This window comes from Maylandia zebra, unplaced genomic scaffold, assembly GCF_041146795.1.
Source record: "Maylandia zebra isolate NMK-2024a unplaced genomic scaffold, Mzebra_GT3a scaffold11, whole genome shotgun sequence".
NCBI classification, from domain to species: Eukaryota; Metazoa; Chordata; class Actinopteri; order Cichliformes; family Cichlidae; genus Maylandia; species Maylandia zebra.
The window spans coordinates 9132501-9146385 of NW_027490041.1; the positions used below are offsets into that span (position 1 = coordinate 9132501).

The window sequence follows — 13885 nt, forward strand, 5'->3', positions numbered from 1 at the left end:
GAGAATGTTGGTTTGCCATGGAAGAGGTTTGTTGGAATAACAACAGATGGAGCGCCATCAATGACAGGGAGGAAACATGGACTGGTGGCACAAAACAAACTGGAAGAGGAAGGCGTGGAGGAGGCCATTGCTCTGCACTGCATCATCCATCAGCAGGTCCTTTGCAGCAAATGCCTGAAGTTTGACAATGTGATGTCTATTGTTGTGAAATGCATCAACCAAATCAGATCCAGGGGCTTAAAGCACCGAAGGTTCTGAGCTTTTTTAGAGGAAATGGAGTCAGAATATGGGGATGTGCTCGACTTCACTGAGGTACGTTGGCTCAGCAGGGGAAATGTATTAAAGAGACTTTTTGAGTTGAGAGCAGAAGTGAAGCCTTCATGGAGAAGGATGGAGTTAGTGTTCCTGTGCTAACTGATCCCAAATGGCTCATGGACTCAGCTTTTCTTGTTGATATGACACATGAGCTTAATGTACTGAACAAGACGTTACAAGGCCAGGGGCAACTTGTCAGTGCTGCCTATGACAACGTGAGAGCATTCTCCACAAAACTGGCGCTCTGGAAAGCTCAGCTCTCTCAGACAAACCTTTGCCATTTCCCAGCATGCAAGGCACTCGTGGATGCAGGCACACCATTCAGTGCTGACGAGTATGTTGATGTCATTTTGAGGCTACAGGAGGAATTTGATCCCAGATTTGCTGACTTCAAGACACACAGAGCCACCTTTCACATTTTTGCGGACCCCTTCTCCTTTGATGTGCAAGATGCCCCTTCTGTGCTTCAAATGGAGCTCATTGAGCTGCAGTGCAACTCTGAACTCAAAGCAAAGTTCAGGGAGGTGAGTGGAAAAGCAGACAAGCTTGGACAATTTTTGAGAGAATTGAGCCCTAGTTTCCCTCGGCTTTCCCGAATGTTCAAGCGGACCATGTGCCTTTTTGGTAGCACATACTTGTGCCAAAAGCTCTTCTCCACTTTGAACTTCAATAAGTCCAAGTACAGGTCCAGACTTACAGATGATCAGCTTCAAGACATACTGAGGGTCGCAACTGCTTCCTCCCTCAGGCCAAATCTGGCTCGGCTATGCGAGAGGAAACGCTGCCAGGTCTCTAGCAGCAAGGAGTAGGCAAGAGAAGCCATGTTCAGAAGAACAGTTCATTTTCTACAGTGTTCCATTCATGTTCAGAAGAAGGTTATAGAACTGTTAATACAGACATTTCAATCTAAATACAGCAGATATAGAAGACTGAAAGAAACACACAAGTTCACTGACTAAAAATATCTTATTATTATTTTATTTATGTATTACAGATTGATTTTTTTTCTTATTAATTCTTAATTTGTTTATTCATTTTTCATATTTTGTGTTAAAAAATAAAAATAAAGAGATTTGAGAAGATTGGAATTTTTTAACCATGCCTTTCTTGTGGAAAACCTAATGCGGCCCAGCCTCACCCAGACTCTGCCTGCAGCGGCCCCCAGCTAAATTGAGTTTGAGACCCCTGTCCTACACCATAAATCAGTAAGAGAGGGTACGACCTCTCTCATGGCCCCAAGTGGTGTGTGCATGCCAGAGCACTCTGGAAGGCACACAGAGTCTTTACAGACTACTCAGGATCAAACCTCTATCATTATGCAATCGATTATACAACTCTAAGCATATATGAGTAAATATTTCTAAGCATAAATGACAATCAACAATATAAACCTTACAGCTGGTTTTAATAACAGAATTCATTTGTTTCTCAAACGAGAAAGAGCTATCGAGAAACACTCCTAAATCTTTAGTTCTTAACTTTTCCAGTGGGCCAAGGTCAACATTATCTGCTAATGCTAAATAGGCTGCCGTTATTAACTAATGCTAATTTGACATGAATTAGCATTATGCACTAATGCTAACACTTACTTTTTTTAAAAATGTGAGTAGCTAATGCTAACACTATTTCCCTTAACTTTATAACAATGTGAACGGCTAATGCTAACACTCTTTTTCCTAGCATTATAACATCTGAGCTGCTAATGCTAAGTAGGCTGCCATTAGCACCTACGTCTAATTTAAGGCAAATACGCATTAGAACCTAATGCTCATATCGTTTTCCTTTGCTTTATAACAATGTGAGCAGCTACTGCTAAATAGCATTAGCTAATAACAGCAGTCTAATTTAATGCAAGTTAGCCTCATTTGCATTACAACGATGTGAGGAGTTAACGCTAAGTATGCTGCCATTAGTGGCTAATTCTAATTAGGGGTGAATAAATATTACCAGCTAATGCTAATATCGTATTCTCTTCCCTTTTAACAATGTGAGCAGCTAGTGCTAGGTAGGCTGATGCTAGCAGCTAATGCTAAAGCTAATTTAATGTGAATTAGCATCACATTAGTGAGGAGTTAATGCTAAGTAGACTGCCATTAGCAGGTAATGCTAATTTTAGGTGAATAGGAATTGGCAGATAATGCTAATACCATATTTTCTTGCTTTATAACAATGTGACCAGCTAATGCTATGTAGGTTGCCGTTATTAGCTAATACTAATTTGAGGTGAATTAGCATTATCCCCTTATGCTAACAATGTTTTTTCTTACTTTTTAACAATACAAGTAGCTAATGTGAACACTTTTTTTTTTATTGAATTCTAATTTTTCCCTTGCGATGTGAAGAGTTAATGCTAAATAGGATGCCATTAGTGGCTAATTCTAATTTTAGATGAGAAAGCATTAGAAGCTAATGCTAATACCATATTTTCTTGCTTTATATCAATATTAGTAGGTAATGCTAAGTACGTAGCCATTATTAGCTAATGCTAATTTAGGTGAATTAGCATTATCCACTAATGCTAACACTGTTTTTGCCAACTCTTTTCCCTTGCATTATAACAATATGAGCAGCTAATGCTAAGAAGGCTGCCATTATTAGGTAATGCCAATTATTATGTGTGTTAGCATTATCCGCTGCTGCTAGCAATGTTTTATCTTACCTTTTAACAATATCAGCAGCTAATGCTAACACTACTTTAATTTCAGTTAAACCTACTTAGCATTAATTAACTTCATTTAGCATTAAGAAGTTTTTGCTATAGGCTACCATTAGTGGCTAATGCTAATTTTAGGTAAATAGAAATTGGCAGCTAATGCTAATACCATATTTTCTTGCCTTATAACAATGTGACCAGCTAATGCTAAGCAGGTGCCATTATTAGCTAATACTAATTTGAGATGAATTAGCATTATCCGCTTATGCTAACAATGTTTTTTCTTACTTTTTAACAATACGCCATTAGTGGCTAATTCTAATTTTAGATGAAAAAGGATTAACAGCTAATGCTCATACTGTTTGCTTTGTAAGAATGACAGCAGCTAATGATATGAAGTCTACCGTTATTAACTAATGCTAATTTGATGAGAATTAGCATTATCCGATAATGGTAACTCTTTTCCCCTGCATTATAACAATGTCAGGAGTTAATGCTAAGTAGACTGCCATTAGGGGCTAACTCTAATTAGGGGTGAATAATTATTAGCAGCTAATACTAATACCATTTTCTCTTTTTCCTTATAACAACTTGAGCAGCTAATGCTAATTTGATGCGAATTAGCATTATATTAGTGAGCAGTTAATGCTAAGTAGGCTGCCATTATTAACTAATACTGCGTTGACGTGAATTAGCATTATGCGGTACTGCTAATACTGTTTTCTCTTACTTATTAAAAATGATAGTAGCTAATACTAATACTCTTTTCCGTTCGGTAACAACAAAGTGAGGAATTAATGCTAAGTTGGCTGCTTTTAGCGGCTTATTCTAATTAGGGGTGAATAATTATTAGCAGCAAATGCTAATACCGTTTTCTCTTTCCTTATAACAATATGAGCAGTTAATGCTAATTTGATGTAAATTAGCATTATATTAGTGAGGAGTTAATGCTAAGTAGGCTGCCATTAGCAGCTAAAGGTAATTTGAGGTGAATAAGCACTAGTAGCTAATGCCAATACCCTTTTCTCTTGTGTTATAATGATGTGAAACGTTAATATTGTTCTCAAACAACAGAATGAGAATGAAATATTGATTCTAACAGGGCCCATAAACAGCATTAGCTTAGCAGCATTAGCTTATCAGAGTCTCCATCATGGTCACACAAATCCTTAGCGGAGCAAAGTGGCCTACTTAGCAATAGCTGCTGTAGAAAGCAAAGGGAAAACAGTATTAGCATTAGCTGCTAAATGTGCACTTGAGAACAAATCTATTGTGAATTCAGCTGTGAATGTAGTGTTTCCAGTAAGCTTCCATTTCCAAATGTTAGCTGCTCCTGTCTGCCTCTTTGTCACACACACAGACTGAAATGATTCACAGCCTTGTTTCATCCTTCTGTCAGTGTCACTGACTGTCACTGTGACTGTGGACATACAGCATGGGAAACACACACATGGCTGATACTTGTATCTAAAGTTACAAAATGTTGTCTCTGTCCAAATATTACCTAACTGTAAGTCTACTTTTAATGAAACTCTCAACATGACTTATCAGTTATCATTAATGTTCCTGCAAACAGACTCCTTGAAGACCCCCTACATAAATATCCATGTACTATCCAGCTAGACTAGTGTGTCTGTCCCTGAAAATATTCCTGCATGTGTGATTGTTCATGTCTCATCTGCAGGAAACAAACAGGAAGTGAGTGAAAGACACAGGAAATGATTCCAGCTCTTCCTCCTATATCAGACATTCTCTCCATACCTGAGAGTGTCCAGTCTCCAGCCTGGATCCTTCAGTCCAGCCGACAGAAGCTTCATTCCTGAGGGACCTGGATGATTGTAGCTCAGGTCCAGCTCTCTCAGATGGGAGGGGTTGGAGGTCAGAGCTGAGGCCAGAGAAGTACAGCCTTCCTCTGTGATCAGACAGCCTGACAGACTGCAGACACACAAAACAACAATCCATCTGTTATCCATCTCTATAGCAGCATAACTAAGTGATGGTTCAGGGTCACCTGATCCAGCTCTAACTATAAGTTTTATCAAAAAGGAAAGTTTGAAGCTGATCTTCAAAGTAGAGAGGGTGTCTGTCTCCTGAACTCAAACTGGGAGCTGCTTCCACACCCAGTCCAACATAGCCAGGCTTTCTTTGCTGCTTTGACAAAACCTCAAATCCCAGTCAGAGATGATGAGCATCATCACAGTGATGATCATTTCTCTGTAACCCAGGCTTTCTGCTTCAGGATCTGTGCACGCTCACAGAACAAGGAGACCTTTAAACATCATTTCACTAAATGGATGGACTGAGCTCAGCCTACAGATGAACTGGATAAATAAAGATTTGACCTCAGTGTGCTCAGTGTTCCTGTCTATTCCTAACATATTCCTAACATGATAGCTGCACTTTAGAGCTCTAAAACTGGAACTGACACATGTTTAAACTCTACATGTTACTCAGTACATTCAGTTCTGACACTCGCCCACAGTCCAACAAAGGAAACATGGAGATCACATCAGTTTGTCACCAAAGTCTAATTATTCCAGAGGGCAGTGTTGATACAACTAAAGTTATTTTTAAGCAAAGTTGAGTTTTTTATTGTCGCAGTACTTCATGTCTGAAGTATCACTTAAATGCATTACACGCTGTTGATGGCAGCAAACAAACCACCCAAACAAACAGAGGTGGGAGGCTTGGGCAGACTACGTAGGATCAGCTTGTGGGAGGAGTCAGGATAAAACCAAAGAAAGACAAGCTAACAGACGCCACAGTGAAGTGAGTAGCTACAAACTGCAGGCTGATTAGTGTTGTTGAAGAAGTCGGTCTGAGGAACGTTCTTAGGATCAACAAATGATGGCATGTATGAGCCTCCCTCAAGACACACCATCACAAGAAGAACACATGAGCTGTAGAAAAAGGAGAGACTATGAAAGCCACGGCGTTACAACGTGCACCAGCTGTTGGTCTCTCTGGAGACTACTGGGCGTGGCTGGGTAACCATGGTTACTTGGGAGTTACAGTACATGATATTAATGAAGAGTGGGAGCTGCGTTCTATAGCAAACAATTTGTTATGAGGTAATCAGCTGATCTTAGTTTAACCGGAAGCCCTTCACAATAATTGCAATGCCTTTATTTTGTACAACTACCATCAGTTCGTCTGTACTGATGGTAACTTAAAGTCACACTAATGTCGTTTAGTTTCTATAGTTTATGTAGTGGAAGTATACTACAGTACCCTGATCACTGATAGGACAGATTTATGCAGATATACACCTTTGTGTTTAACATTACTGCATTATAGTACTGTGATCTTTGTCCTTATATATGGCTATATTAGCTATACTGATGTACGTACATATAACTGGATATGTAACTTATCTATTCATCTTATTTGTCATGTATTTGTATTGTGTACTTCCTTTTTGTAAGAAACCACACACATGATCACAGCCGCAAGAATCAATCAGTGAAAGAATAAAGTGTCTCAAACCAAACCTTAAGCTCTTTATTCCACATGCTGGGATCATTTGGCCTTCAGTGGTGTTCTGGCTGACACACCGGAGTGACCAGAGTGCTAAAGAGTGAATCGGACACACCAGTGTCATCTCTGATATCTCCACTACATTTAATCGTCCTTCAGCTTGTGGCTGCCGTTAGCTGGTCTGCTAGTTAGCTGATTTGCTATTTAGCCGGTGTGCTAGTTAGCTGGTGTGCTAGTTAGCCAGTGTGCTAGTTAGCCGGTTCGCTAGTCAGCTGGTGTGCTGACCAGCGAACCAGTAGGTTACAAGATGAGCTTGTCTGTCTGATGAGCCAGCTCTCTCTGTCTTGGTCATTTTGTCCTTGGGCAAAACCTAACCTACCACTACAACTGTAGCTTACCTCCACCAGTGTGTGAATGTGAGAGTGAATGAATACAGGGAGTGCAGAATTATTAGGCAAATGAGTATTTTGTCCACATCATCCTCTTCATGCATGTTGTCTTACTCCAAGCTGTATAGGCTCGAAAGCCTACTACCAATTAAGCATATTAGGTGATGTGCATCTCTGTAATGAGAAGGGGTGTGGTCTAATGACATCAACACCCTATATCAGGTGTGCATAATTATTAGGTAACGTCCTTTCCTTTGGCAAAATGGGTCAAAAGAAGGACTTGACAGGCTCAGAAAAGTCAAAAACAGTGAGATATCTTGCAGAGGGATGCAGCAGTCTCAAAATTGCAAAGCTTCTGAAGCGTGATCATCGAACAATCAAGCGTTTCATTCAAAATAGTCAACAGGGTCGCAAGAAGCGTGTGGAAAAACCAAGGCACAAAATAACTGCCCATGAACTGAGAAAAGTCAAGCGTGCAGCTGCCAAGATGCCACTTGCCACCAGTTTGGCCATATTTTGGAGCTGCAACATCACTGGAGTGCCCAAGAGCACAAGGTGTGCAATACTCAGAGACATGGCCAAGGTAAGAAAGGCTGAAAGACGACCACCACTGAACAAGACACACAAGCTGAAACGTCAAGACTGGGCCAAGAAATATCTCAAGACTGATTTTTCTAAGGTTTTATGGACTGATGAAATGAGAGTGAGTCTTGATGGGCCAGATGGATGGGCCCGTGGCTGGATTGGTAAAGGGCAGAGAGCTCCAGTCCCACTCAGACGCCAGCAAGGTGGAGGTGGAGTACTGGTTTGGGCTGGTATCATCAAAGATGAGCTTGTGGGGCCTTTTCGGGTTGAGGATGGAGTCAAGCTCAACTCCCAGTCCTACTGCCAGTTTCTGGAAGACACCTTCTTCAAGCAGTGGTACAGGAAGAAGTCTGCATCCTTCAAGAAAAACATGATTTTCATGCAGGACAATGCTCCATCACACGCGTCAAAGTACTCCACAGCGTGGCTGCAAGAAAGGGTATAAAAGAAGAAAAACTAATGACATGGCCTCCTTGTTCACCTGATCTGAACCCCATTGAGAACCTGTGGTCCATCATCAAATGTGAGATTTACAAGGAGGGAAAACAGTACACCTCTCTGAACAGTGTCTGGGAGGCTGTGGTTGCTGCTGCACGCAATGTTGATGGTGAACAGATCAAAACACTGACAGAATCCATGGATGGCAGGCTTTTGAGTGTCCTTGCAAAGAAAGGTGGCTATATTGGTCGCTGATTTGTTTTTGTTTTGTTTTTGAATGTCAGAAATGTATATTTGTGAATGTGGAGATGTTATATTGGTGTCACTGGTAAAAATAAATAATTGAAATGGGTATATATTTGTTTTTTGTTAAGTTGCCTAATAATTATGCACAGTAATAGTCACCTGCACACACAGATATCCCCCTAAAATAGCTAAAACTAAAAACAAACTAAAAACTACTTCCAAAAACATTCAGCTTTGATATTAATGAGTTTTTTGGGTTCATTGAGAACATGGTTGTTGTTCAATAATAAAATTATTCCTCAAAAATACAACTTGCCTAATAATTCTGCACTCCCTGTAGTGGGATTGTAAAGGGTCTTTGAGGGTCTCGAAAAGCGCTATATAAATGCAATCCATTATTATTATTAAGAGCATCTTTAGGCCTGACTGTGCTCATCCTTCCTCCAACCTCTCCTTACCAAAGATAACAACTACATCAGTATTAGCTCAATAACAATTTCTGCAATTCAATTGTGGACATTCATTTTTAAACCTTGTGTAAAACGATAAAACCTCAAAGTCTGAGCATTATTCTTTGTGCAAACAGCTCTTGCAGGTTCCCCCGGACTTAGGTTATTTTTATTATTTAATTACTTTCCTTTAAGCAGCTGTTCAGGCTACTAAACTCATCCCAGAAATAACAAGTGACACCATTAATAGTAGAGGTGGGAATCACCATACAACTCGCGATACGATATTATCACAATACTTAACGCACGATACGATATTATTGCGATTTTTTAAAATATTTTGCGATATTTAAATTCTGCACATAAAGGTAAACTTTATCAATATTCATTTTATCTAATATCAAAGTCTCACACTCAGTCTTTCTCTCATTTCAGTCAGTTTTATTGTTGACAAACTGAACGGTTTGTATTACAGTCTAGTCCAACTTAACTGAATGCAACCATCTGGTACAATTATAGCTATTCTGAACTATGCAATTTATGAAAACTATGCAGCCCCTTCAGCAACTGAAGAATTTGAAAGTAAATTTAAAAAATATATAATTTTACATTAAATAAAAAAGTTTCAAACTTAATTAAAATTAAACATGTCTTAAATTAAAATAAGTAAACTGTCATGTTTATTGCTGCCAAAAAAAAAGTTAAACACATTTGGACAGTGAAGGAATGTCAGGATTGTTGCTCAGAAAAAGGATCAACATGCTCTGAAGTCAACATGCTCTGACTCCAGAGCATGTTGACTTCAGAGAAAAAATTGTTTGTAACAAAATATCGATTTCTGCTGTCCCTGTATCGATACATTATTAGCAAACAAAATATCACGATACTACACAGTATCGATTTTTTCCCCCACCCCTAATTAATAGTGGAGCTAACTTTAACAGGTGAAACTGATTTGACCTATAAGGCTACTGCAGTTACTTCTTATCAGGTTTAGTAGGGAAGACATCTGGATGAGGTAGTTAGTAGTATGTAGTTAGTACCGGGCGACTCCCCTCCCCCACATCGGCACCAGAACCCTGTATTATCTACAGGGTAAGACTGCCTGTTTTATCAAACTATGGCCATTACTACTGTGATCATTTGCAGCCCAGTGTGCCGCTCTCTCTGCTGGGATGAACCACTGGAGCTCACCCAGTCATCCCTTTCTTTCTCTCAAGAAGAAGTGAAATAAATATATTTATTATGTTACGAGTCTAATATTCTTTAAATCAAACTGTAATGAATAAATCAAGCAAGAAGATTTGGTGGCTCCACGTGTTGTAGAAGAAAAGATAAACATCTCATTTTGAGAAATCAGCCTTTAAAATTAAGTACTGTGAATAAAAAACAAACAGCGAGCCAATCAGCAGTCGCCAATATCCTCCTAATTTCATTCACAAAGAAATCAAATATATATATTATGGGCCCAAAGGAGCCTAAATCTTTAAATTAGGCAGTGCATGAAGTATTTTTTTAAATAAACAGAGACATGACTATAACAACTTTTAGTAATTCAGAGTCCAATTATCCACTCAAATGTAAATAAAAGTTCACTTGACAGCTGTAAAAGTTACCTGTTTATACAATAATATAAATCACATTTCAAATGATCATCTGTGGAAAAGTTTGAATCCTGACCTGAGAGTTTCCACTGCACACTGTGAACTCTTTAGTCCAGCGGACAGAAGCTTCACTCCTGAATCCTGCAGGTCAGAGTTACTCAGGTCCAGCTCTCTCAGACTGGAGGACTGGGAGCTGAGGACTGAGGACAGAGCTTCACAGCTTCTCTCTGACAGGTTACAGCCACTCAGTCTGAAAAATAAAAGACAATCTATAAAACAAGTACTCATGTAGAGTTTGTTAATACATTTCAAAACATTAAATGTTGACTTTCTATTTTTAAAGGAAACATAAACATACTAAGATACAACATCATATGTATGAACTTTAATTAATAATTCTAAAAACTAAATGTTTTCTGATCTGACCTCAGAGTATTCAGTTTACAGTTTAAACGTTGTAGTCCAGCAGACAGAAGCTTCACTCCTGAATCCTGCAGCTTTCTGATACTCAGGTCCAGCTCTGTCAGACTAGAGGACTGCGAGCTGAGAACTGAGGACAGAGCTTCACAGTTTTCCTCTGAGAGTTCACAGATGTTAAGTCTGAAGATAAAAACATGAATAAAGATTGTTGTTAAAGTGTAATCAAGGTGCAATAGCTTATTGTCTTGTGCTGAGCAGGTTAGTAAAACTTCTGTTTAACTTTGAAATGAATAAAAATGCTATGAAACAAGGATAACTGGATAAAGACATAAACAAAAACAAACATCAAACACATAAACAAACAGAACTAAACATAATACAAATTGATCTGACCTCAGAACATTCAGTTTGGCATGTGGACTCTCCACTGCAGCAGACAGAAGCTTTACTGCTGAAGCCTTCAGGCTGTTGGTACTCAGGTCCAGCTCTCTCAGACTACAGGACTGGGAGCTGACCACTGACAACAAATTTTCACAGCCTTTCTCTGAGACGTTACAGCTTCTCAGTCTGAGAGAGAAAGGAAAAAAACAAAAACAAAAAAAACAAACAATATATGTGATCAAATTAAATTTGTTTATATGTTGAACCCTTTTTTTTTAATTTATTTAAACCTTTGAGACTATGAGTGCTACCAATCCAGTGCACATGATTGGTACCTTGATGGTACCTTGCTCAGGGGTACCACAAGGTAGCTATTCGGTGGATTCGACCCCTGACCTTATGATCATGGGGCGACCACTCTGCCTACTGAGCTAATAATTCTGTGTACACTGTCATACAATATTAACTAAAACAATTATTTTAGAAAATTTTAGTAATTCAATAATCATGCTCATTACCTGTGTATTGTGAATAACACTTGATTTTAAACACTAGCTGTATAAAACTCTTCCTGTTAAAGGTGTGTATAAAGGAGATGAGCTGAAATGCAGACTTCATGGAGAATGTTTGCTGTCAGCATATATCAAAGACAAAGCAGAGATCCATCCAGTCTCTTCCACTAAGCCCACAGAGGGACAGACAACCACTCTCACTCACACCTGCATGAAGTTTAGATCACCAGGTAACCTAACTGCATGTCTGTGGACAGTGGGAAGAAACTGTAGAGGACCCAGAGTGAACCCACTGTAATTCTGTGATAACACTGGTTATGGAAGCCTTACAGTTACATATGGTTACTGACAAGAAACACGACCTTAGAGGCAATTTCAGTAATGAAGACCGAAGTTCTCCCTCCATACGGGATGAAAACATGACAGCACAGCAGAGATTTATATTTAAAAAGGGAGGGTGTGCACTGAAAGTGAGATACAAACTTGAACTTAAATTACGAACATCAGAAAAAGATGTAGGTGAAGTCTGGCAGGTGAAGTTTGTGCTTTAGAATAAAACAACCAAACTCCTGGAGTTGGAGACAAGTGAACAAGCTGAGGATAATAAACCTGTCAGAGGGGCTGAAGCATCAGAGCTCATGTTCTTATAGGCTGGGTCTGGATTGTCCTTTGATAAGAGTTACAGAACAAAGTGTGTTTTAGAAATGCTGGAGTGAAACATTAAAACTACCATATATTTACCGAGTGACTGATGATCATTTAATTTACTATTTTAAAAAAATGTTACAGTGCTCTTTGAACTCAGCATTTCTGATTTATTTCCCATGATTTTAACAATGAAGCGATGACAACATGTTTACTCACAGAGCTTTGTTGGAGGCTTTGACCACTGGCAGCATTCTCAGAAGAGCCTCCTCTGAAGCAGAGTATTTCTTGAAGTCAAACTCATCCAGATCTTCTTCTGATGACAGTAAGATGAAGGTCAGAGCTGAGCACTGAGCAGGAGACAGTTTACCTGTGGAGAGACTTCCTGAAGTCCTGTATTGTTGGATCTCCTCCACTAGAGAACGATCATTCAGTTCATTCAGACAGTGGATCAGATTGATGCTTTTCTCTGCAGACAGATCCTCACTGAGCTCCATCTTGATGTACTGGACTGTTTCCTGATTGGTCTGTGAGTTACTTCCTGTCTGTGTCATCAGGGCTCGTAGGAGAGTCTGATTGGTCTGCAGGGAAAGACCCAGGAGGAAGCGGAGGAACAAGTCCAGGTGTCCATTTGGACTCTGCAAGGCCTTGTTCACAGCACTCTGGTAGAAGTGTTTCTTTGCAGATTCTCCTGTTTCAGACTTCTTGGATGTTGTTTGTTGTTGTTCCAGCAGATTGAGTCCAGAGTTGATGAAGGTCAGATGGACATGAAGAGCAGCCAGCAACTCCTGAACACTCAGATGGATGAAGCAGAACACCTTGTCCTGGTACAGTCCTCTCTCCTCTTTAAAGATCTGTGTGAACACTCCTGAGTACACTGAGGCTGCTCTGATATCGATGCCACACTCTGTCAGGTCTGATTCATAGAAGATCAGGTTTCCTTTCTGCAGCTGATCAAAAGCCAGTTTTCCCAGAGACTCCATCATCTTCCTGCTCTCAGGACTCCAGTGTGGATCTGTCTCAGCTCCTCCATCATACTTGACCTTCTTCACTTTGGCCTGAACCACCAGGAAGTGGATGTACATCTCAGTCAGGGTCTTGGGCAGCTGCCCTCCCTCTCTGGTTTCCAGCACATCCTCCAGAACTGTAGCAGTGATCCAGCAGAAGACTGGGATGTGACACATGATGTGGAGGCTTCGTGATGTCTTGATGTGGGAGATGATCCTGCTGGCCTGCTTCTTATCTCTGAATCTCTTCCTGAAGTACTCCTCCTTCTGTGGGTCAGTGAACCCTCTGACCTCTGTCACCATGCCAACACAGTCAGGAGGGATCTGATTGGCTGCTGCAGGTCGTGTGGTTATCCAGAGGCGAGCAGAGGGAAGCAGTTTCCCCCTGATGAGGTTTATCAGCAGCACATCCACTGAGGTGGACTTTCTAGGGTCAGTTAGGATTGTAGTTTTGTGGAAGTCCAGAGGAAGTCGACACTCATCCAGACCATCAAAGATGAACACAACCTGGAAGTCTTCAAAGCTGCAGATTCCTGCTTCTTTGGTTTCAGTAAAGAAGTGATGAACAAGTCCCACCAAGCTGAACTTTTCCTCTTTCAGCACATTCAGCTCTCTGAAAGTGAATGGAAATATGAACTGGATGTCCTGGTTGGCTTTGTCTTCAGCCCAGTCCAGGCTGTATTTCTGTGTTAAGACTGTTTTCCCAATGCCAGCCACTCCCTTTGTCAGCACTGTTCTGATTGGTTCATCTCTTCCAGGTGAGG

At 40.1% G+C, this 13885-nt stretch overlaps 1 protein-coding gene and 1 long non-coding RNA gene across 2 annotated transcripts in view; both read right to left on the reverse strand.

Moving 5' to 3' along the window:
* LOC143415866 (uncharacterized) overlaps positions 1-13885 on the reverse strand; it is a 350735-nt gene that overhangs the window by 150829 nt on the left and 186021 nt on the right. The window lies entirely within an intron of this gene.
* The window catches only part of LOC143416067 (uncharacterized), a 68303-nt gene that overhangs the window by 5156 nt on the left and 49262 nt on the right, over positions 1-13885 (reverse strand). Inside the window, exons 7-11 of the mRNA XM_076881439.1 lie at positions 11293-11348; positions 10970-11143; positions 10583-10756; positions 10233-10406; positions 4730-4903 (exon numbers count right to left, since the gene is read on the reverse strand). Coding sequence (XP_076737554.1) covers positions 4730-4903; positions 10233-10406; positions 10583-10756; positions 10970-11143; positions 11293-11348 — 752 coding nt within the window. The remainder of the gene's footprint in view (positions 1-4729; positions 4904-10232; positions 10407-10582; positions 10757-10969; positions 11144-11292; positions 11349-13885) is intronic.